This window comes from Hibiscus syriacus, unplaced genomic scaffold, assembly GCF_006381635.1.
Source record: "Hibiscus syriacus cultivar Baekdansim isolate YM2019G1 unplaced genomic scaffold, ASM638163v2 tig00110156_pilon, whole genome shotgun sequence".
In the NCBI taxonomy this organism is placed as follows: domain Eukaryota; kingdom Viridiplantae; phylum Streptophyta; class Magnoliopsida; order Malvales; family Malvaceae; genus Hibiscus; species Hibiscus syriacus.
This window is the reverse complement of record NW_024062606.1, coordinates 2,003,987-2,026,908: the sequence shown is the minus strand read 5'-3', so window position 1 is coordinate 2,026,908 and position 22,922 is coordinate 2,003,987. Positions and strand designations below refer to the sequence as shown.

Below are 22,922 nucleotides of genomic sequence, written 5' to 3'. Positions count from 1 at the left end.
ACGTGAGAATCTATATACACTCGCATATCTATCACATAGGCAGGCGAACAACATGTCATAGAGCAGAGAAAATGTTCCATAAGAATATAGTTAAAATATGTCAAAAAGACAGTCGAACATAAGCAAAATATGCTAAAACTATGAAATCAAACAAAATAATCTTTTATTCAAAATTATAAAAAAATAAATAAAAACAATAAACTAAAACAAAACTAAAACACAATAATAAAAATAAACACCAAAATTTGACGATCAATATTATATGTAAATTTATTAAATGTAATCATAATTAATATAAACAGATTATATATATTTTTAATTATGAACATGTGTAAAAGATAATTTAAACAACTCGACTAAAAAAACCCGTATCGCTCTCTCTTCATCCCCCTCTCTCTCTTCTTTACGATTTGTGTTATTTTCTATAGATCAAATCAATTTATTCTTCTTTGATTTTGTTTAGTCGATGGATGCATCAGTTTTGATACTGATTGTCGACCGTCGGTTGTCTTTTGTCTTTGTTTCTTTTATGAATAATTATATATTTATGACATGTTTATTTCTGCCTTTGTGGTACATTTATCACTGTCTTTTGGTAATTTTCGGTTTTTGGTCGTTGTTTTCGTTTATCTTTTTTTAAGGGTTGGATTTGACATCTTCACCACTGATCAAGATGGCGCTTATTTATTATCATGCCGATCTTTCCTGCTTTAGACCCTCAAATTGATTTGGATACACGTTTTGCGTTCGCGGATAGTTTTCTCACGTCGCTTGACACTGATTTACGATTTTTCGGTGGTTTTTTAATATCTTCATATTTTTTTGTGGTTCATTAGAACAACCGATCCCTTGTCATTCTTTTATTGTTTGGTTGGAAATTTTGGATCGATTGCCAACGAGGTTTCATATGCTTTGTTGGGGAGGTCATTAGGATACTATTTGTGTTTGTTAGAACCGACCCTTCGGGGGAAAGACCGACTAGTTGCAACAATGAGGTTTTTTTAATGATTTTATGAAATGTTGGGAGTCTTCACTAATCATTTTAAAGTTGCGATTGGAACACCATAAAATTTGGGTGATTTAATAAAATATTTTATTTTTATTAAAACACTAAGTTTGGGGTCTGCGAAAACTAGAAATCAAGTTCAGGAGTCAGTTACGCGTAGAGAAGGGTTAGCACCCCCATAGAACCCAGAAATTAGTACTTAGTTTACTACTCTGTATTTAAAATTTGGAAATTTGGAGTTCGAACGTTATCTAATTTAAAAAATACTACACATGCAAAGTTGAAGAGAATATTCGTTTATTAAGGCCAATAATATTCTCCCTCTAGCATGAATATCGGGGATCAATTATTGGCCCAATAATCGGATATTGCCTCAAGATTAAAAAATAAAGGGGTTTTGGAAAGAATGTTGACCTATTTTGGGAATTACCAATAGTTTCCCCTTTAGCATAATTGCGAGAGTTATACTTAATTCCCTAATAAGTGAACATTTTCTTATATTTTAAAACCAATGCAATCAATCAACCGATTAGGACCTAATTAACTCTAAGAGAGTTAATTAAGGCTTTCTTAACCTAAAGTGTCAAATTGTTTATCCTATTATTTTATTAACCAATTATTGGATTGGATAATTGATTTGAACAATCGAACATTTTCATGCGAAAACCCAAATCAAATAATCCCCTATCATCATAGAACTAAGAAGAAAGTAACTAAAATGAAGGCTTTAATTAACCTAATTAATTGATGTCATTAAAAGTTAAAGGGCTAGATGGTAAAAACTAATGTTAAGAAAATATATCTGTTAACCCTAATTAATCTATGCTATAGAAATTTTAATTTAAAAGTTAAGGGACTAACTAAAGTTTAAGGCCCTGATTATTAACCTAATTAAAAACTAGTCAATTATTGGATCAGATAATCGATTTGGGCAATAGAATATTTTTACACTAAATTCCAAATCGAACTATCCCTTAATTTAAGGACTAGGTGATAAGAACCTAAATTTAAAGCTCTAATTATATGTAAAACTAAGAGATTAATCTAATTAATTAAAGTAAGAAATAAAATTAAGAAAATAAATTTAAAGCACTAAAATAAAATACAAGAAGAATTAATTAACATGCATAATAAAACCCTAATACATCAAATTTATCCATGCAAAATTAAGTAAAAAAACTCATAAAATAAAATAAAGGGATTATTTAATCCTAGATTAAAATTAGAATTAGTTTAACAAAAATGAATATTTTAAGGACTAAATAATAATAAAAATTGACCAGGAACCTAATTATAACTAACGCATGAATTAAAATTGGTGACTAAATTGAAACAAAGCTAAGATTAAACATGCAATGCAAGAATTAAAACAGGGACCTAAACATAAAAACGCTCGCAACTATGGATGACTGAAATAAAAATAGCCCAAAAGTTTTAACTGAAAGATAAAATCGGAAAATGACATCATTAGGGCAAACAAAATTAAATTAAATTCGAAAAGATCCCTACAGGAGACTAAAATGAAAAAATAGGAGAAAGTTGAGGGATTTTAACGCGAATAACCCTTAACCTATAACTATAAAACCCAATCTTACGTATCTCGGGTCAGGAAATAAATTTCGACAAATTAGGTGTGTTTTTTTAGCACAAATGTAATTGAGGAGAATCGTCGGGATGTTCGTCGTATACTTGCAGTAACAAATGAGTCTAATCCGGAGAAATACTTAGGACTTCCTTCAATTGTTGGTAGGCCGTTTACTACGTGCGAAGTATTATCCGAGGGAGGATTTTTTGAGTTTGAAGCTTGGATCGACGCCTTCCTACACCTGGCGAAGCATTTGGAGTGCTAAGGGCTTGTTGTTACGAGGATTAAGATGGAAAGTGGGGCAAGGTAGTCCTCCGCGTAGAGCGGAATCTGGTCGTGTTGAATTTCTAAGCCATGTGAGCAATCTAATTAATGAGAATACGCGTTGCTGGAGTACTGAGCTAATTAATGAGTCCTTTGTAGAAGAAGAAGAAGTGAATCTTATTCTGAATATTTCGCTCTCCCCGTTTCCAAAAGCAGACTGTCAAATATGGAGTGGGGAGCGTTCAGGGTTATATACGGTTCGAAGTGGTTATTGTTTGTTACTTGTTGATCAAGAAGTTTCACAACTGGAGAAAGTCGTTTTTCGAAATATTTGGGCTTGTTCATGTCAACGTAAAATAAAAATCCAGGTTTGGAGACTGGTATGCAACTGCATCCTCTCAAAGCAGTATTTGTATGTGCGACGTGTCTTAAATAACCCATCGTGTGTGCAATGTCCTAGTGGTAGTGAGTCTGGTATTCATACAACGGGATTGTGTTCTACCCTGATTGGTTTGGGTTGCTCTCTCTTAAAAGTAGTCTCACAGTGTTGACCATGCATCTATGATAGACTGGTTAGGCTATTTGTTTAATAATTACCCATCAACAAAGCATGCAGAAATTATCACAACCATTTAGGCATTGTGGTATGCCCCGAATATAGTCATTCATGGTGGAAATCAAAGTGAGTAGAAGATATTGTTACCCTGGTTCGGTCTTAGTGTCAGGACTCAGGACTATGTCTCAGCAAATGACTGCCTGCGGAGCTCTTTGATGCCTATAGCTGTTCGGTGGAAACCCCCTATCGCTCCGACTGTCAAGATAAATTTTGATGTCCACTGCTCCCTATCACATAACAAGGCCTAGTCGGGTGTTGTTATTCGAAATGACTTAGGACAAACTATGGTGGCAAATAGAAGAGAGATGTTCAGAATTACCTCTTCATTTCAAGCAGAAGCGAAGGGTTAGTACAAGCAATCCAATTAGTCGGTGTGACACAGTTAAAGATATTTTTTTTTGTTCTGTTTTATATTAATAAATTTCTGGCTTTTGATTAAAAAAAAATATTATGTAGTGTCAATATGCACTTTTAAAAAAATTAAGGAGTAAAAATGTGGGAAAAAAATTGTAATAGGTTTACAGGTTAACATGTGTAATCGAACCGTTAGTAACGGTTAATCGTTATCAATTAACCGTTTCTTAATGATTAGATTATAGTTAGTAAAATTTAGTAACCGTTATAATGGTTAACCAGACTGTTTAAACTAAACAATACTATTAACCGACCGTAAACACCGTCTATTTTTGTTCGTACTAAATCTGGAGGCCAAATGACCCTATACTCTGTAAATAAATTATTTTGATTCAGGTGATAAATACTTTGTTTAAGGATCAACATAAGATGAGTATTAATATATTTAATAACCCAATAATTTTGGAATGTCAGAACAATTAGATAAAATTACATAATATGCTTGTTCTTGTTTTTACTAATAATTTTATTGTCCAAACTTATTTAAATATTCGTAGAATGCTTTTTAAGTCTCATAGATAGTTTTTTATAACAATTAATATTATTTTAGAATTTAAATTAATATAATTGTATACTTATAATTTGTGTTGTTGAACATGGCATGGAGGATTAAGATGTAATTACATTCTTAATTTTAGTTTTATGAGAGTTAAAAAGTTTTATGATTACACAAAAGTGAAATGAATAGAATAATAATTATATTCCATACAGTTATATTGTAGGGTAGTATATATATATATATATATATATATATATATATATATATATATATATATATATTCTCTACTTAATTTATAATATTACATATATTTTAGAAGAAGAAAATTATCTCTTTAACACAGGTGACAAACAAGCGGGGAATCTACAACAGTTGATGTTAGTTTAATTTTGACTATCCGACCAAACAAATTGCATATTTAATGGAATGTTTTGTATGAAAATTGTTTAGGGATCGGAGAGTTGGATCCATGGCTGAAGTTGTTGAACCCCTGACGGGTAGTTGGATCATCCGCTGCCTCCCTATATATAGACCAACCACTCTTCTCTCTTGTTATATCTTTCAATAACGCCAAAAGTCGGATAACATATTAAGATCCTCGGCTAGTTCGCAGGCATGACTGTCTCCACCACATCCTATGGCCGTGTCCTCATAGTCGGAGCAATCGGCTTCATCGGTCGGTTTGTGGCGGAAGCCAGCTTAGATGCTGGTCGACCCACTTATGTTCTGCTCAGGCCCAGCTCGGAAAACCACTCCAATAACAAAGTAGCCAAATCCCTTCAGGACAGAGGCGCCATATTGTTGAATGTATCATCATACATAGTTTCTATATTGAATATTTACAGAAAGAGATGATTTTTTTTTTTTTTGCTTCTGATGGTTGGATTTTGTTTACAGGGAGTGGCGAATGACAAGGAGTTGATGGTGAATCTGTTGAAAGAGCATCACATTGAGATAGTGATATCGGCTGTGGGTGGTGAAAGAGTGCAGGATCAACTGTGTTTAGTCGAGGCAATTAGCTCTGCTGGTACAGTTAAGGTATAAGGTCGGAGGCATTCATTTATGACTAGTACAAGGACACAAAAAGGAACTTGTTGGGTTGTGTTTTTTTTCTTTTTGTTGCAGAGGTTCTTGCCGTCTGAGTTCGGACACGATGTGGATAGGGCGGACCCAGTGGAGCCGGGGCTCCAAATGTACAAAGAAAAGCGAGGTCAGGCGTTTGGTTGAAAAACTGGACGTTCCCTACACCTACATTTGTTGTAATTCCATTGCTTCTTGGCCCTACTACGACAACCGCCGCCCTTCGGAGGTCATTCCTCCGTTGGATCTGTTTCAAATCTACGGTGATGGAAGTGTCAAAGGTAATAAAATACAGTGACAATATCACTCTTCTCCTCTTCCTACCACATGTGACTAGGTTAGGTGGTCCATACATAGTTACAATCTTGTTGACTATCGAGCCTTGGTTTAGTATTGCTTTTGAAAAGTACGTTTTAACGGAACTAGATGTAAAGTTCTGTCACAATTCAAAAAGGTGAATTCTTTGTTTATGTTTCCATTGCAGCTTACTTTGTTGCAGGCACTGATATAGGCAAATTCACCATGAAAACTGTTGATGACATTAGGACCGTGAACAAGTCGGTTCATTTTAGGCCAGCGTGCAACTTCTACAACATGAACGAGCTTGCATCTTTGTGGGAAAGGAAAATCCGACGAACACTCCCTCGAGCTACCGTCACCGAAGATGACCTTCTCTCGGTCACTGAAGGTCCATGATTCTCATAAACCAGTCCTGTTTCGATTTGAATCTCCCCTGCATTGCTTAACTTAATTAATGGCTTGATTTTGCGGAGAATCGTACCCCACAGAGTATTGTTGCGTCATTTACGCATGACATCTTCATAAAAGGTTGCCAAGTCAATTTTTCGATCGACGGACTGAACGAAACCGAAGTGAGCAGCCTGTACCCCGACGAGCCATTTCGAACGTTGGATGAATGCTTCAACGACTTTCTAATGAAGTTGAAGGGAGAAAACACAAAGCAAAGCAATGAAATCCCGGCCCCGAAGCCGGTGGTCGAAGCCTTTGCGGTCACGGCAAGATGTGCTTGACCTCAAAAGCAACACAAAACTATCCTTGTTTACTTCTAGTATGAAGATTGAATAAGATGATTGAATGTTTAGTCTAAGACTCCAATTAGTAAAAATCTGTTCAAGGTGGGGAAGAAGGTAAGGACAAAGAAAACCACCGACGTGGCTCTTTTAAATCATTTTAGATATCAAATACTATATTTGTTAGAATGACTTGTACTGATATCAATATTTGTAAGAGCAACCATGAAGACCCTGTTCAAGAAGCTGTATTCAACATTGGGTTGTTCGAGTCCGATCAATTCCAACCTCATCTCTTACTACTTATCCCTCGTTAACTCATCGCCGAGCTGCAAGCATTTACGCCACCTTCACGCTCGCTTGCTAAGGACCTCGCTTTACGACAATGTTGTTATCAGTTCTAGGCTTGTTTTGGCTTTTTCCCAGTACAACCACCTTGTCCCTTACTCTCTTTCTGTCTTCTTTCATATGCCCCAAAGGAATATCTATTCATGGAACATCATAATCGGAGAGTTCTCCCGCTCGAATTCCCCTCTAAAAGCCATAGATTTGTTTCTTCACATGTGGCAGAGTTCTGATGTCAGACCCGATGACTTCACTCTCCCGCTTGTTCTAAGGGCATGCGTGAGTTCTGGGCTGGTAAAACTAGCTCTTTCTTTTCATGGGTTGTGCTTGAAATTGGGTTTCGAAAGGAGTCTATTTGTCGCTTCTGCTTTGGTTTTCGCGTACGCGAGTCTTGGGAAGATTTTTGATGCGCGAGTCTTGTTCGATGGAATGCCAAAGAGGGATGCGGTGTTGTGGACGGCAATGTTGGATGGATATGCAAAGCATGAGGAACCGACGTTGGGTTTGGCATTATACAGAGAAATGGTGGATGCTGGGGTTTCGCCTGATTGGGTGGTTATGTTAAGCTTGCTTTTAATTTGTGGACAATCGGGGTGGTTAAATCATGGGAAGAGTGTCCATGGATGGTGTGTGAGAAGGTCACTGGGGATGGAATTGAATTTAGGCAATGCTGTTGTCGATATGTACTTAAAGTGTGCTGTGTTAACTTATGCTCACAGGGTTTTTAATATGATGAACCAAAGAGATGTCATCTCTTGGAGCTCTCTAATATTGGGGCACGGTTTGAGTGGGGATGTTAGGACCGCATTCGAACTTTTCGATAATATGATTGCCAAAGGGATTAAACCCAATGAAGTCACATTTCTTGGTATATTATCAGCATGTTCCCATGGTGGACTAGCTGAAAAAGCGAGTTCATGTTTCGAGATGATCGGAAACTATGGGGTGACACCGGAGTTGAAACACTATGCTAGCATGGTGGATTGTTTGGCGAGAGCAGGGCTTTTGGAGCAGGCAGAGGAGTTTATAGAAGCAATGCCTATGGAACCTGACGCGGCCATACTAGGAGCTGTTCTAGCTGGATGTCGAGTTCATAACAATGTCGAAATCAGTGAACGAATCGCAAAGAAACTCATTGGTCTAGAGCCAGAGAAATGCGGTTATTACGTGTTGTTGTCGAACATATATGCTGCTGCCGGTAAGTTCGATGAAGCGGAGAAAGTAAGGGAGGTGATGAAGGGGAAGAATTTATCAAAAGTACCGGGTTGTAGCTCGATTGAGTTGGAGAGTTGGCTTTCTTCTTCAGCAAAGCAATGAAGTTATTTTGTTGCTTTGCTGTTACTGCAAGGAAGTACGTAAAAACGTTGGGTATTTTAGGGCCTGAAATTAATTGGGCTTATAGGTTTCAATGGGCATATATCCTTGGGTAACTTCAAAATTGCTTGCCTGTTTTCATGTTTGGTCTTTTCATTAATATGGAAATTAGTTTGTATATTCAAATATTATGATAAAAGTATTTTTTATACTTTTATATAATAATAATATTTAAAAAATAAATAAAAATTATTTAAATATTAAACATGTTATTAATGATTTTTATGTATAATTGGTAAAAAAGAATCTTATTATCCCTAGAGGTCAAAGGTTTAAGCAAATTGTATTTGCATATTCTATTTATGTTGTCCATAAATATTCTCTTTTAATTATCTTAATCTATTAAAAAAATTATATATATACCCACTCACAATTCACAACTAACAAACCCACTTTCTAATTCTTTGATTCTATCCATTTGCTGGCTGATGTCTCCTCCCCACTAATCTTTAGAAATTTTGACTACTAATTTATTCATTTCCGTTTGCACATTACACCACATAAATTTATTTTTCATATCCTAGTCAAGACAGAACTAGACTCGGTCCAAAAACAGTTAAAAGATGGTAAGGTAGGTGATTTGCAAGTTGGTTTGTCGAATACTAAGGGGTTATTTGTTTGGCTCTTAATGGAATCATTCAGCGCGTTTGTTTCGTACCTCTGAATGATTCAGTGTTGACTGATTCAACAAAACATTGTTAAATGATTCAGCACATAAGTATATTCTGAATGATTCAGAGCCATTATCAAACAACATGTCACATTCAGAGCTAATTCATACAAGCCTCTGAATCATTCAACATTTGAATCATTCAAAACAAACAATACCTAAGCCTATAATATTTAGCTGAAGCTAAACTTATTCAAACTGAATATGATATTTGATGAAAACCTTGTTTCTTACTTGATTTTACCGGCGGTCACTTTTTCACCTCCGGGCATCTTCACAGTAACTTTGAAGTTGCGAATCAATCCTGGCGGCCTGGTGTTTTAGTTAGACCCAGGAATCAAGAAGCAATATATTATTATTATTATTATTAGTATTATAACAATAACATGGGTGCAAGCAAACAGTGGTTCATAGTACATGTTCATCAGCGACTGTCTTCAATTTACGCAGCAAAATTGCAGCTCCGGTTCATTACACTTAAAACCCATTGTCTTAGTTTCAGTTGACCACAACAGTCTCCTTTTATCGTGAGAAAAAGCTGTTTGATTCCCCCCCCCCCCACTGCCACCTGCATCTGCTTCATTCTTCAAACTCCAAACTTCAAATAGGGCTTTCTTAGATTCTTCACTTCTACCCTATATATATAATGCTTTTACTCATCTCTGTACTGCTGTATATTTTCTTTCTTTTATACCACAAATCTCATCACCATTTTTTACCTTAAACGATATGATATTGCAACTTGGAAGGTATAGTATATCACCATCACGACAACTCTTCCCATCAAGATGTATATCTCGACTCGTCATGGTTTAGGGTTAACGCGGATCAAAAGTTATAAATAAATCCTACGGTAAATTACACGTTTAGTATCCAACTATTACTCAACTACGTTATGCTTTGCTTTCATTTGTCATCCGCCGTTTATAAAGTAACAAAACTATTGACGATACATTTTTGAAAAAATTTCAATGATGACACGTTAACGTCACCATTACTTTTTCAACGGTGAGTGATCAAAATAAAACCAAAATATAACGTTAAGTATAATTTTGAAACAAAAAATAGTTGGGTGACTAAAATAGAACAAAAGTAATAATTAGAATACTAAACATGTAATTTACCCTAAATCATATTTGTACATACTAGTCAACATGCTTTTTGAAAGTCTTACTCACGCATGCTTGATATACACCACGAATAAAGTAAAGATAAGCAAAAGCAAACAAAACTTGGAAGTGTTTCCCTGGTATATCCATATTAGTTATCACTAACGGGTGGAGGTTCTACATTGCTTTATTAAGGTGGACTCTTATGGTCTAATACGTACATGAGGTTTAGTTCCATAAAAGGTGCTCGAATTATTTTCTTTATCTTTTATTAAAGCTAGTAAAACCCTTGATGTACATGTTCACTTATTATAAACACATATAGATTAAGTTTAATGTGGAGATACATATAAATTCTTCTATGTTTGCACGAAAGTTCATCTTACGAAGACAATGTAATTATATACAAAATAATGCAAGGGATCACAAATTAAATATCAGAGTTTGTAACTTAGAAAAATCAAATACAAAAACAATCGATTTCCCTCTTTTTAACCTCCTAAGCATGGTTTTTGGTTTTTGATCTTTGATATTTGAACTTTACATGGTTTTCGTATAGGGTTTTTTGGGATCTAAGTTTCGACCTTTTGTTCTCTAGGTTTTTCTTCTGATTTCAAGTTTAGGGTTTTCAAATGAGGTTTCAAGGGTTTATATAATAGTGTTCGACAGTGGGACTTAGGCATTAGATGATGATGTAGGGAATAAGGTTGTGTTCAAGTTTGAATGTGTATGAAGATCGAGGGATGTGGATGTTAGTTTGGAGATTGGGTCAGGTTTGGACGAGTTGGATTTGAAATGAGTTTGAATATTGTATTTTGGGTTTCATGTTGAATTAACGGTGGTTTTGCTAAGGTTTGTAGGTAGGTCAAAGTTTATCTTAAAATTTAAATTTTCTTCTATTTATTATTTATTTTATTGATTGTGTTCACTATAAAGTTTATTTGTGTTTATTCATATAAAAATTTATGTTATTAATATATACGTACGTATCTTAAAAATATTTTTGGATATGTCGTTATATTTAATACTTTTGAAAATATCCACCCTAAAAAATTCATGGGTCATAAGCTTAGATTTAAGCCGGAATAGACAAACTGAACGAGAATCAATGTGAACAAACCCTACAACTTTATATGTTTCATATCGCACTCAATTTTTACTTATATTTGGAAAACACTTTTACATATTTATTATATCTTCTAAAAAAATATAAAATTTGAATAAAATACTAAGAGTAAATAGAAAAAATGTAAAAGAGACACGAACCAACTTACCTCAGTGGTTAAATGAATGATTGTTGTTTCTAGAGGTAATGAGCTCGAGCACCAGCTACTGCAGCAGGGTGATTGAGCGTTTATTGTCAAATGGTTGAAATCATTTTGAACATTTACTACTTTGTAATCAACTTAAATGAATTTATCAAACGAACTCGATGATAAAAAACGTTTGTTCTTTTTAGAGGTTTTAACGCTCCATATGGTTTATTTATTGTCAATAATTTATAATCATTCTATATTATTAAAAAAATTATCTAAATATTTTATGTATCGGATAAGGTTAATAAATATTTTATGTATAAATAAAGTATACATTTATATATTATTAATAAATCAAATCAATATATTATATAAAATTATTTGAATATAATTATAATTTTATAACAATTATGATTTGATTCGTTGTTCATTTAATACGTCAAATATACGAATTTTATTATATTATATATTTTTATGTACTTGAAATTAAAAAAAAAAAAAAAACTCTTTCTCTTGCGCATAGAACTTGCCAGACCCGTTAGGGTTTTCTTTCTAATCTCTCTCTATCAGCTTTCTCCATTATTTCACTCGGTTTTTTTTAAATAAATAAAGAGGAGAGGCAAAAACTTATCAGAAGCTGAGATATGATGATGGTGGTAGTGTAACATCATGAGTAGAACAAGCATAAGAAGGTAAAAAAGAAGTTGGTCGTCACCGTTCTTAATATATTAATGCCATATGATCTGATCATAAATTCCCACCATATCTGATGACATAGAGAGAGGGAGATAGATAGATATAGATATAGTATAGTTCTGCTACAAAACAAAACCCCAGACCAGACCAAACCAGAACAAAGAGTTTCATTACATGTTGGGTTTTTGTCCCAACTCCAAGCTAAGCTGGTTCCAGTCAGCAGAGCAATCAGCTTCACGTTTTCTATGTTGGGTTTTGATATAAGGTTTCTCTTCCCACGAAAAAGATCCTCCACTCTTTTTTTGGCCTATTCCTTCCCTCCATTGCAATCAGCATCATTGATGATGATCATACTAAAAAACCAAAACCCAAAACCCAAAGCACAAACACCTCATCAAATGATCATGCCATCACCACCCTTTTTGATTTCTTTCCTTGAAATTCGTGTTTATAATTTGAAATCCATTGTTTATGTATACAAACCTACCACACCATCATCATATATTTTGTCCACGGATAGCAAAATACACATATTAAAACACTCCCAGAAAATGAAAAAAAAACGAAACAGAAAAATGAACACCCCCATCATGAATACTTAGTAGATTAAAAAATAGTACGTATTCAAAGGTATTTTTTTTTGGTAAGTTAAAGAGACCTGTGTTCAAGAATACTGATGTTGGTCCTTTGTCTCTTAACATTCCCAGAAGATGACTCATCCACAGACGTCTTCTCCATCACCGCATTCAATGCTTCTTGTATTGAATTTATACAATACTGCAGCTGCTGCTGTTGCTGCTCGTCGCTGCTACTCGAGTCTTCTTCTCCGGTGATAAATAGTACGTTCTTTACACGCCCACCCAGCGTTGTGATCTCGGCTTTTAGTGTTTTTAGACGTAAAGCTTTCAACGTTTTGATTAGGTCGGGCAAGAGGTCTGACCTATCTTCACAGCAAAGTGAAGCTTTGATCACGAACTTACCATCTTCTTCCGATGCATCAACCGTTAGTTCGTCGATTTCGGTCGGCACCGGACTCGTTTCCGCTATCAATGAGGTCTGTCGCTTCAGCTCCTTAACGTGTTGGATCACTTCTGCAAGCAATGAAGCCTTGTCCGTCTACGATACAGTGATAAACAACACAAAACAACAATTAAAAGGATCACCATTTATGCTTTAACGTGGTTTATAAGCTAAATTGCGGTTTAATTAACGTGCAAGTGATTAGGTTAAAAATCTTTGTCCCATCAATGCGGAACAAGAAATAATGAAATAGACAAGAAAAGGTGGGTTTTGCTGTTTTCTCCTTGCTTTGATGAAACTAAAACTCGAAAGTAGCTCGAAGAGTAGGCTGTTAATGGTGGGGGTTTGATTTATTTCTTTCTTTGATTTTCAAGGGAATGGCAGCGGTGTAATAGTATGAACTGACAGCATGCTATAGTTTGTCTTCCATTACATCTTTTCATTTTCCCTACTTAATTTGACTGATGAACCGGCAAGAAAATTCTGTGGAAGCTTTTCAACTGCTCCTTGGTTTCTTTTTATCATATCACCATAGCGACATTAACGCTCATTCCCTTCTCGTATCCCCTTTTCTTCCTCGGAACTACCACAAGACTGTTAAGAATAAACCCAAAGTCGAGCTTTTCTTAAAAAAAGACGGGCCGAGAAAGAAATGTGACGAACTTTTCACGTCTAAACGGGTAGGTTTTGAGAGCATAGTATCAGAACATCCAAGAAGAATCTTGGAAAAATTTGCAGATAAAACTTTGAAGGTGGGAAAGGCCTTGAATATAATACAAAACAAAAAGGAGGGAATGGGGGGCGGAAAAGGTGTATCGAGTGACACTTCCATAGTTCCCATATAATTATAATATTGTAGGGCATTTTGTACGCGTGATGATTTATAATGGTTTCTTTTTCGAATTTTTTTAAACAAAATTTTTATTTTGCATTACTATTATGTGCGATGACTACAACTTACTTTCGTGGTGCTTGGTAGTATGCTGCGTAGCTTGGCGAGATGATTGTTGATGCGTTCTCTTCTTCGCCTTTCCGCTTCGCTGTGACTTTTAGAAGCAGCGAGAGCTTTAGCGTCCATGATTTCTTGAGCGGTCATCTTCCCCAACTCGGCTTGTAGCCCGAAAGGAGCCGAACCTGGTTGAGCCACCGGTCCTAGAGTGTCAGATAAGATCCTTAGATGGTCAGCCGATGTCCCATCGTATGCAAACTGAAGGCCAGGAGCCCTCCTGTTGAATAAACCACCGTACGAGGACGGCGGCGGAGGGAATAGAAAAGGGTCGTCGTCTCGAACAGGGTTTCCGGTGAAGTGGTGGGAAGGATTGAAATTGTGAGTCGGAGGGAGAGACCATGGTAGTATGGGAGAAACTTCAGGGAATATCAACCCTCCCCTTGTTCCCCCAAATAAATCATTCCCCTGCTGCTGCTGGTGCATCTGCTGCTGCATAAATAACTGTTCTTGGTAACCCTGTATGTTATGGATAGCTTGAGAACACTCCCCTTGATCTTCTTCTTTCTTTCCACGCATCCCTCGATCTTTCCTGGATAAAACAAAGATCGATAATATGGACGGAAGCAAAAAACAAATACGAAAGAGAATAAAAGGAGACAAACCTTGCTATGATATATATTGCTTACATAGATGAATTTTTAAGAGGGGTCTGAATTCTTCTTTGGCGTTTAAAAAGGAAGAAAAGGGCAAAAAGGAATTGGGTTTTGGGTGTAGGATGGAAGAAGACGACTCAATCTCTTTCACTTGGGGTAGGTTAGTTTCTGGCAGGCACTTTTCTTATCCTCAGCTTCAAAACAAGCTTTCCTTTTCCTATATGCTTTGTTGGTGTCTTTTTTTATTTATTTGGGGGGGGGGGAGTTTGCTCTCTTCTACTCTTCTCCACCACTCTAAATTTATAGTGTGTGCAAGTACTGTTAGTCTCCTTTGCTTCCTTCCTAAGCCATTTTCTCTATCCATTCTTGTAACAATCAGGGATATCTTATTTTATAAACTGCTAGTAGTTTATACATAAAGTATTTCTCTCTCCGTATTTGTGTTTTATAAAATAATCGAAATTGGGTTTGGTTTTTGTGATTGGTTCAAAGTGTATAATTACAATCTGTGTCATTGAGTGCAGTTTTTTTTTGGTGAAGAGAGAGATCGAGTGGGGGACGGGAAACAAAAAAACAAAAACAAAACACAGTGAACACACAACACATTAGACTGTCGACAAACCAAAGACCAAAAAGGCTGATAGTATCATCATGATAAAAGGGCTTAGCTAACCCCCACCCTTTTTCTTTTCTTCTTCATCTTTTAATTTTATTCTATCCGTATTGCTTGCATCGCCTCGTCCTTTTCCTACCTCGGTCAAGCCCCCACGTTCTTCAACACTCTTGGCTATTTCCACGCCACCCTTTCTGCTTCCCCAAGACCATGTAATCATTGTGTCTTGGAACACACTCCACCACCCCTTCATGGCCCCCTCTTCTTCTCTTTCTTCACCCTCTATCTGGGTTTCCGGTTACATGTATGTATTTATCCACATCCATTACTTGCCTTGCTTGTCTTATAATGAATCCTCGTTCAATATATATATATATTATAGTGCAAGGGAGTTTGAGTACTTCTTCGTTTAATTATTAGTGTGTAGGACTCTTGTGGTGTGGTTTGTTCGTTTTCACATGCGCATGTAAAAGGTAGCATTGGCATGGGAGACTTGTTGCCAAAGACATCATCAAAATATATGAAGGCATGGGAGCTTCTTCCATTAGCTTCCTTCAACAAAGCAACTAACACAATACAATCATAGAGGACTCTACCTGACGAAGCAAGAAACTAACTGGTTAAAGGAAGAAACGGTTAACTCTTTTGGGATATGGAATGATTTAATGTACTCACTTACATGTGTATAGAATTAAAATTGATATGGAATAAATATATAAGTAATAAAAATAAGGGTAAATTATACACTTTAACATTTTTACTACTAGACCTTAATTTCATTCAATTATAGTATGGAATTTTTGATTTGTTATAATGTAAATATTGGAACGTTAAAGTTCAAACGGCATGATGGTTTAAATGAATCTTTTCGTTATTATGAAACCATGGCTAAAGCGATGTCATTTTTGTATGACTATTGATGCTCAAAATAATGTCGTTCTAATATAAAGCATTTAATTTGTGTATCAATTTTATCCCTTAACTTTAAAATGCATCCATTTTAGACACTAAACTTCACTGATAGTTAACCGTTACTTGTCATCATTCACCATTTACGACAAGATTGATATTAAAACGTTTATATTTCACTCATCTTTTTTTCTCGTTAAAATAATTTTTCATGAGACATAGTCAAAACGGATGAAAATTCACTTATAGGTTCGACAATCTAATATTTTGACATCCTTTGATGGCTATCTAATGTGACTAATTTTGAGGTATGATTTTTATCTTCTCGAATGAATGATTCTTACAATTTTGAGTTTTGAACAAATACTACAACCTTTCAAATTCGAGAAAGCCCTCCGACCCAAAAAATTATAGTTTTTTCTTCATTTATTTTTATCATTTTTAAAGGGTTTTGAGAAAATCTAAATCGAAAAAGTGGTAGATAATGACGAGACAAGTTGATTAGTGTCTAGAATGATTGCAAAAGACACTAAAAAAGATGATTTTTTATAAGTACTAAAAATGATATAAAAAATCCCTGACTTTGACGAATAAAACGATGAGATAAAATAAATAAAAAACTAATATTGTTAAGGAGTTAAAACTCAGTGTTATAATCTAATGTTTGGTTAACTAAATGCCTCTTAAGTCACTATGAATTCAAAACAAAAAACGAATATAGATTAATATTGATTTATAAATCAATAAGTGGTTCAATTGTAATTTTTTAATAAATGATTCCTACTGAATGTTAGTAAATTATTATGTGACATTCTAACTCGTATTTAGGAATTGATAGCGGATAAAGATGTTACAATTTCGAACAATAATACACATAGCTTCTAGCTGAAATTTACATACATATGCATGTCATATTAAGAATGGGCCAAAAAGAAAATGAAGGTGGGGAATTTTTTTCTCCAAACCATTTTGTTTTGACACTTTATTGGGAAGAAAACATGATTATATCTTGCTTTGCTTGGTGCAATTGATGAATGGCTATGGAGTTGAGTATATAAAAACTTATAGACCAAGACTCTAAAAGGGAATTATAGATGTGTCCTTTAGCTTTGCACAAATGGCAGGCACATAGCTTCTATGTTTCATTGCATAGTTCTCTTTCATAGCCTTTGCCTGGCTAAGCGCCTGCTGGTTGGTTGGCCTAAACAGGATATCCAAATGTGATGTTTTTATGGTAAAAGTGATCAGAAATCATGACATAAAAGCTTGTTAAACCTTTGATGAGCAGCAAACTATGCGTAATTACACGGTCATTCAACTTTGACAAGAAAAGCAAAACACAAAATCATTCAACCAACAGTACCCTTTTTTTATCTGTTCCAAGAGGCCAAACTCCCTATTTTTTTTGTTCAAATGGAACTTGGTAATTTTGCCGTATAATATTGACTATATAGTGTATGCTTTTTTTTCTTCTTTGCTTTAACCTTGGGGTACGATGAATTGACTGAACGGGGTGAGGCATTGGGCAAAGGCAAGGGAAGGTTAGAGAAGAAAGGGATGAGTTTGTATATTCTGAGGGAACCCCTTTTTGTGGTTACACGCTTGGCTGCTTTGGTCCCCAAATGTTTTATCTTTTCATCTTTTTTGTGCAGCTTTCTTTTTAAGTTTTTTTTAGAAAGAAGAAATATTCAAACAATTTATGATAGCTGCACCACCACTATCTTAACCCACGAGAAGTCCCCCCACCCCAATTGTCGAGGGATTTTTGATGACATCATCCCACCCTGTCATGACGTTCAACCAACTTCTCCATAATTGCTCTCGTGTTAATTAGGGTTTCTTGCTAATTTTCTTGAAACCATATATATTGCTGCCCTAGCTGGCGAGCTATGGTGCATGGCCAGGTTGGCATGAATGGCAACCGCGAATGAACATGGTAGCTACGCAAAGGATCTTATTCATATGCAATTATTTGTTCATTGAGGTTTCTAGAATTTCATATCTTCCAAACTTTTATAATTATTTAGCGTGTCCGCTCTCACTCTCCTAAACCGACTAAATGTGCTATATGATGATCAAATCTACTCAACCTATTGACCTACAAATGATCATCATTATTCTAGACATCAATACCAAAGAAACCTATACAAACAATCACACAAAGCTGAATTGAAGATCTTGTTCTCTCTTTTTCCAATTCAAAAATTATCAAATTCTCCGTCCAAATTAGAAGAGATGAACCCAAAATTTTCATCAACAGGTCTAAATTAATACAAGCACGAACTAAAATGTGGCCTGTTGGATTATGATGTTACGAAACTACACTTGAAAAAAAAAAACTGAAACCGTGTAATATAGGAGTAAATCCCAAGTTAAAAACAGGTTGAAAAGCTGAAGCTACTGGAAGAAGTTCACATCACGTTGTTGTTAAAACTATTGTTACCAGAAAATCTTACAAGTACATCTTGCTTTTTAAGTTAAGCACTAATGATAATGTTTAACTAAAAAGAAAATGGATAGACTGGGCAGTGCGATCCAGATCAAGGTAGGTAGGTGGCTGCTTATCCCCACCTCTTGATCTTCAACAAGCAATTTTCATCACATGTGTGCTATTGGTTAATTGATATTTTTTTAGTTTACCTATTAATATTATTGTATATGATGTGTAAAATTATATTATATTAGTACTTAAAAATTAAAATACTAAACCTTGTTTATATTTTTAGAAATATTTTTTAGGATATACACATATGTATTAATAGTGAATTTTTTTTCATATAAGGTACACACAAATAAATTTTTAGGACGAACATTTTGAATAGAATCAAGAATTAACATAAAAAAAATGTAAATTTCAAGAGGTGACATCGCATTGAATAGTATAAAATTTAAAGGGAGAGGAGAAACGTTAAGATAAACAAATTGATTATATATTTATATCTATTCCACAGTTAACATGTATTTAATTTTAGGTAAGTTTAAAAAAGTAGGTAAAAAATAAAAATTATGTATTTTAAAAAATAATATTTTATATAAAAACTTGAATCAAATAAATTAGACTTAAGAGCTACTTTTATCTCTTTAGTAGATTTAATTTATCATTTTCGGTCCTATGATTTTTTTGCCTATTTAGCCTTCGAAGTTGTTTAGGGCTGGGGCATCAACCTAGCCTTTGAAATCCGTTAATTATTTTGACTAACAAAACTGTGAGTCTTCCACGTTTGTGGATTAAGAGATTATGTTAAAATATTTACTAAACACAATGATTATATTTTTTTTTCAAAATTTTATTATTTATTTAAGTGAGATTAAGGGTTTACGTCAAACTTTTGAGGATTTTCTAACTGTTGTATTTAGTAAATACTTTATTATTTAGTTTTTAATAAATGTCGCATCATCATCAAGTCACTTCAGCAATATTAGCTTACGTGAAAATTATCGGTATTAATAAATACAAAAGACTAACAATTCTGTTAGTTAAAATAGACTTCAAGGGCTAGAATGATGCCTCTAAACAACTTCGAGGGCTAAATTGATGTAAAAAATCATAAGGTAAAAAAATGATAAATTGAATCTACTATAGAAACAAAAATAGCCCTTAAACCAATAAATTAATATCTAAAACACTTAAGCAAAGATGGGATTTAGAGAGAGAGTTTTCTTTGGCTTCTCTCTAACTTCTTCTCTCCGGGTAGAATTTTCCTTTAGGAAAAAAAAGGATTATAACAATGGTAGTGATTGGTTTAAGGTCAAGACTAAATCTAAAACTAAATTTTATGTAACACCCTCAAACTAATACGGGTGACTCCATCCGATCTGAAGTGTCATATTAGGGCCAGCGGAGCGACCTATGATAAAAATATCGAAAAAATAAATTTTTTGATAAATCATTTAAAAATTGTAACACAATTTATAAATAAACATAAGTTCATAAAATCATCCACATTTCAAAAATAGAATTCGTTCATACATTGTATCATAAAAAGTTTCAGTCTCCGTATAAAAACAAATGTGACATACATGCCCCCTAAATATATGAGTATCGCACTCTACGAGCAACGCTGAAGGAGCTCCATACTTATGTCGATATTGCACAAGATCAATTCCTTTAACATGAAAGGATCCATAACATAGTGAGTTTTGAGAAGCTCAATAATATAGAACTCTAGGACGTTTACAATCAGAAGTAATATATAGTTTATTTTAGTAAAACAAACTTTTAAAAACACAATAATACCCTCCACCTAAACACTCTATATGTAGTTCCCCAAAACTGCATCTATAAGGACTTACCCTAAGTTCATTGGACTTAAGAGCCAACATAAGGGAACACATTGGGTCTATAAGGACTTACCCTAGTCGAAGCGTAGGAGCCACATGAGGGGACTTACCCTCCACCTAAACACTCTATATATAGTTCCCCAAAACTGCATCGATAAGGACTTACCCTAAGTTCATTGGACTTAAGAGCCAACATAAGGGAACACATTGGGTCTATAAGGACTTACCCTAGTCGAAGCGTAGGAGCCACATGAGGGGAGTGCCCCAGGTCCATTAGGATTTACCATAGGCACAAAGAAAAAGAGCCACCCTAAAGGATTGTCTTAGGGTCAATAAGGTCTTACCACTAGGGCTATTGGATGTACAACAAAGAGGACTCATTAAGGGAGTTAAAGCAAGCACGTGAGGACCTAGAGTCTTTCATCTCCTTTATGCGGATGACAACATCTTATTCATTAAGAAATCCTGTAAGAGGCCAAAAAGTGAAAAAGCTCATTCAATTGTATGAACAATCATTTGACTAGAAAACATTTTAGGTAACGTTTTACAGGAAATGTTAAAAAAATATTAACATTTCCAATAGCACATTTCTTTATCCTTGTATTAGGTTGTCGTACAGTAGAATTACCCTTAAATATATAATATTAATATATACTATCAGATCATGAAATCATATATGTATAATCAATTTGTTTATCTTCTTAACATTTTTTTCCTTATTTTAATAGAATCCGTTGATCACGTTAAAAAGTAAAAATATATAAAATCACAAGAAACGTTTATAACTATCATCGTAAATTCAATACATAATTTATATATTTTTCTAAAACATTTAAACTAATCATTTTAAATCATATAAGGACTATATATGGAAAATTTTAAAAATTCAACCAAATGGCTCAAACAAAAAATATATACAAATAAATATGACTTCATTACCAAATGAACCACAAAAAGGGATTAAGTTATTCAAAGACAACAGAGAACCACAAATCAGATTCGAGCATCGTGGGTATCTATCTATCCACTAACACAAAATCATTTATCCAAATTCAATTCAAGGGTCCATAGTAGGGAAGATAAACAAGATTACAAATAAGCACATCTTGCTAAGTTGTGACATCGTCAAATCAAACATAGAGAAAACATAAAATAAAAGAAACGACAAAAAAATCAAGATAAAAGATAAAAAAAACATACCACAACGACAAAGAAAAAATGCCACAAAAGCATGATTATTTTTATTAAAAAAATAAAAAAGAAATAAAGAGAAAAAAAATAACGATTGACAACTAATATCAAAACCGATGTCGCCACAATCTAAATAAAATAATTTTTTTTGAACTATATGAAAGGACACATACTCTAAAAAATAAAAAAGAGCTTCTTAACATTTTCACTATTCGATGAGATATCACCTCATTAAATAATAAATATACAATTCCAAACTTCCATATAAATAAACATTTATAACAAATTTCCAGTATTAGTGCGATTATAAAAGGTTATGATACACTTTTACATAGTGTAAAATTTTTAGTTTTATATTTTTTAGTATCGGTAGATGAAGAGAAATCAAATATCGAGATTAAATTATTTTATTTCAGTGAATATCTTCACATTTTTTACTGTTAATCTCATCATTTGATCTTTCCACATCCAAGAATCCTAAATATGTGTAAATTTTTTTAGCGGATATATTTCAATTTTCAGTCCAACAACCTTTAGTGGGTGCCCAAGTCTTGTTGAAGTAACTAGCAATAGAATCATGTTGAGCAGATCTTGAGTGAATTAAATAATTAATTTCCTCTTTGTTTGTTGTTTTATATGTGATTAAAATAATATATCCATTAATAGAGATTGATTTAAGTGGTAAATAATTTGATATCGATTAAATAAGGTCTTGAATTTGAGTTATTGTGTATGTAGAAAATCTCTGCTAAAAGATTTACTCACTAAAATCAGATATACGACACAAATTAATCCAAATTAATCAAGCCAAAACCTTAAGGGGAGAGCAATAGAAAATAGAAATAGATCCCAAGTTTAAGGTGCAAAACATGAGGAAAACCAAATGATTACCTTCAACCCACACTTGCATGCTGTTAATGATTAGAGGCAAGACTTCACCTTATAATATAACAGGACCGACTGTTGTAAAAGCAGCAGAACCTGGTTTAGCTGGTTTTCAAGAAGGGACTGATTCAGTTACTTTGCGTTGAAACTAGATAAGTTAATTAATCTAAACGGCACAAAATTAAGACAATCAACAAGGTTTTGGACGGTCAGAAATAATCCTATCAAAGGCCGGGAGATCTGTTGGTGGGTCCAAATAGAATCCACAAGGTTGTTCAAGTAAAGCCGTCCTTGGTGCTTGACCGGCGGATATGGGATTATTATTATCTCTTCAATGCCCGACTTGTCCCATTCAATGAGCAAATGGGACACGGTTCCATGATATGCATTGAGGCATGTATGTTATAAAAAGGATGATTACTGATCAAGTCAGATCAAATTTTTGATTCATTCAAATTTAATTCAGAAATTAAAAT

At 34.3% G+C, this 22,922-nt stretch overlaps 4 protein-coding genes and 1 pseudogene across 4 annotated transcripts in view; 3 read left to right on the top strand and 2 right to left on the bottom strand.

Annotated features, from left to right (window-relative positions):
- LOC120215985 (serine/threonine-protein kinase STN7, chloroplastic-like) overlaps positions 1 to 840 on the top strand; it is a 19,992-nt gene extending 19,152 nt beyond the window's left edge. The window contains exon 11 of the mRNA XM_039213513.1: positions 807 to 840. The gene's annotated coding sequence lies outside the window, so the exon portion shown is untranslated. The remainder of the gene's footprint in view (positions 1 to 806) is intronic.
- The window catches only part of LOC120215986 (SUPPRESSOR OF GAMMA RESPONSE 1-like), a 22,801-nt gene extending 5,583 nt beyond the window's left edge, over positions 1 to 17,218 (bottom strand). The window contains exon 1 of the mRNA XM_039213514.1: positions 17,203 to 17,218. The gene's annotated coding sequence lies outside the window, so the exon portion shown is untranslated. The remainder of the gene's footprint in view (positions 1 to 17,202) is intronic.
- Positions 5,000 to 6,495, top strand: LOC120215991 (annotated as a pseudogene).
- LOC120215987 (pentatricopeptide repeat-containing protein At4g14170-like) lies at positions 6,714 to 22,922 on the top strand. The gene is made up of 2 exons (XM_039213516.1): positions 6,714 to 8,191; positions 22,913 to 22,922. Exon 1 carries the CDS (start codon positions 6,721 to 6,723, stop codon positions 8,155 to 8,157), a length of 1,437 nt encoding a protein of 478 aa, XP_039069447.1. The 5' UTR covers positions 6,714 to 6,720; the 3' UTR covers positions 8,158 to 8,191; positions 22,913 to 22,922.
- LOC120215989 (transcription factor bHLH30-like) lies at positions 11,897 to 14,848 on the bottom strand. Its single transcript, XM_039213517.1, has 3 exons — positions 14,577 to 14,848; positions 13,927 to 14,503; positions 11,897 to 13,061 (listed from the first exon to the last, which is right to left on the bottom strand). Exons 2-3 carry the CDS (start codon positions 14,488 to 14,490, stop codon positions 12,594 to 12,596), a joined length of 1,032 nt encoding a protein of 343 aa, XP_039069448.1. The 5' UTR covers positions 14,491 to 14,503; positions 14,577 to 14,848; the 3' UTR covers positions 11,897 to 12,593.

Coding starts and splice junctions, on each gene's coding strand:
- LOC120215987 (XM_039213516.1), top strand. CDS start 6,721: ATGAAGACCCTGTTCAAGAAGCTGTATTCAACATTGGGTTGTTCGAGT.
- LOC120215989 (XM_039213517.1), bottom strand. CDS start 14,490: ATGCGTGGAAAGAAAGAAGAAGATCAAGGGGAGTGTTCTCAAGCTATC. Junction 13,062..13,926: donor TACTACCAAGCACCACGAAA/GTAAGTTGTAGT, acceptor ACTGTATCGTAG/ACGGACAAGGCTTCATTGCT.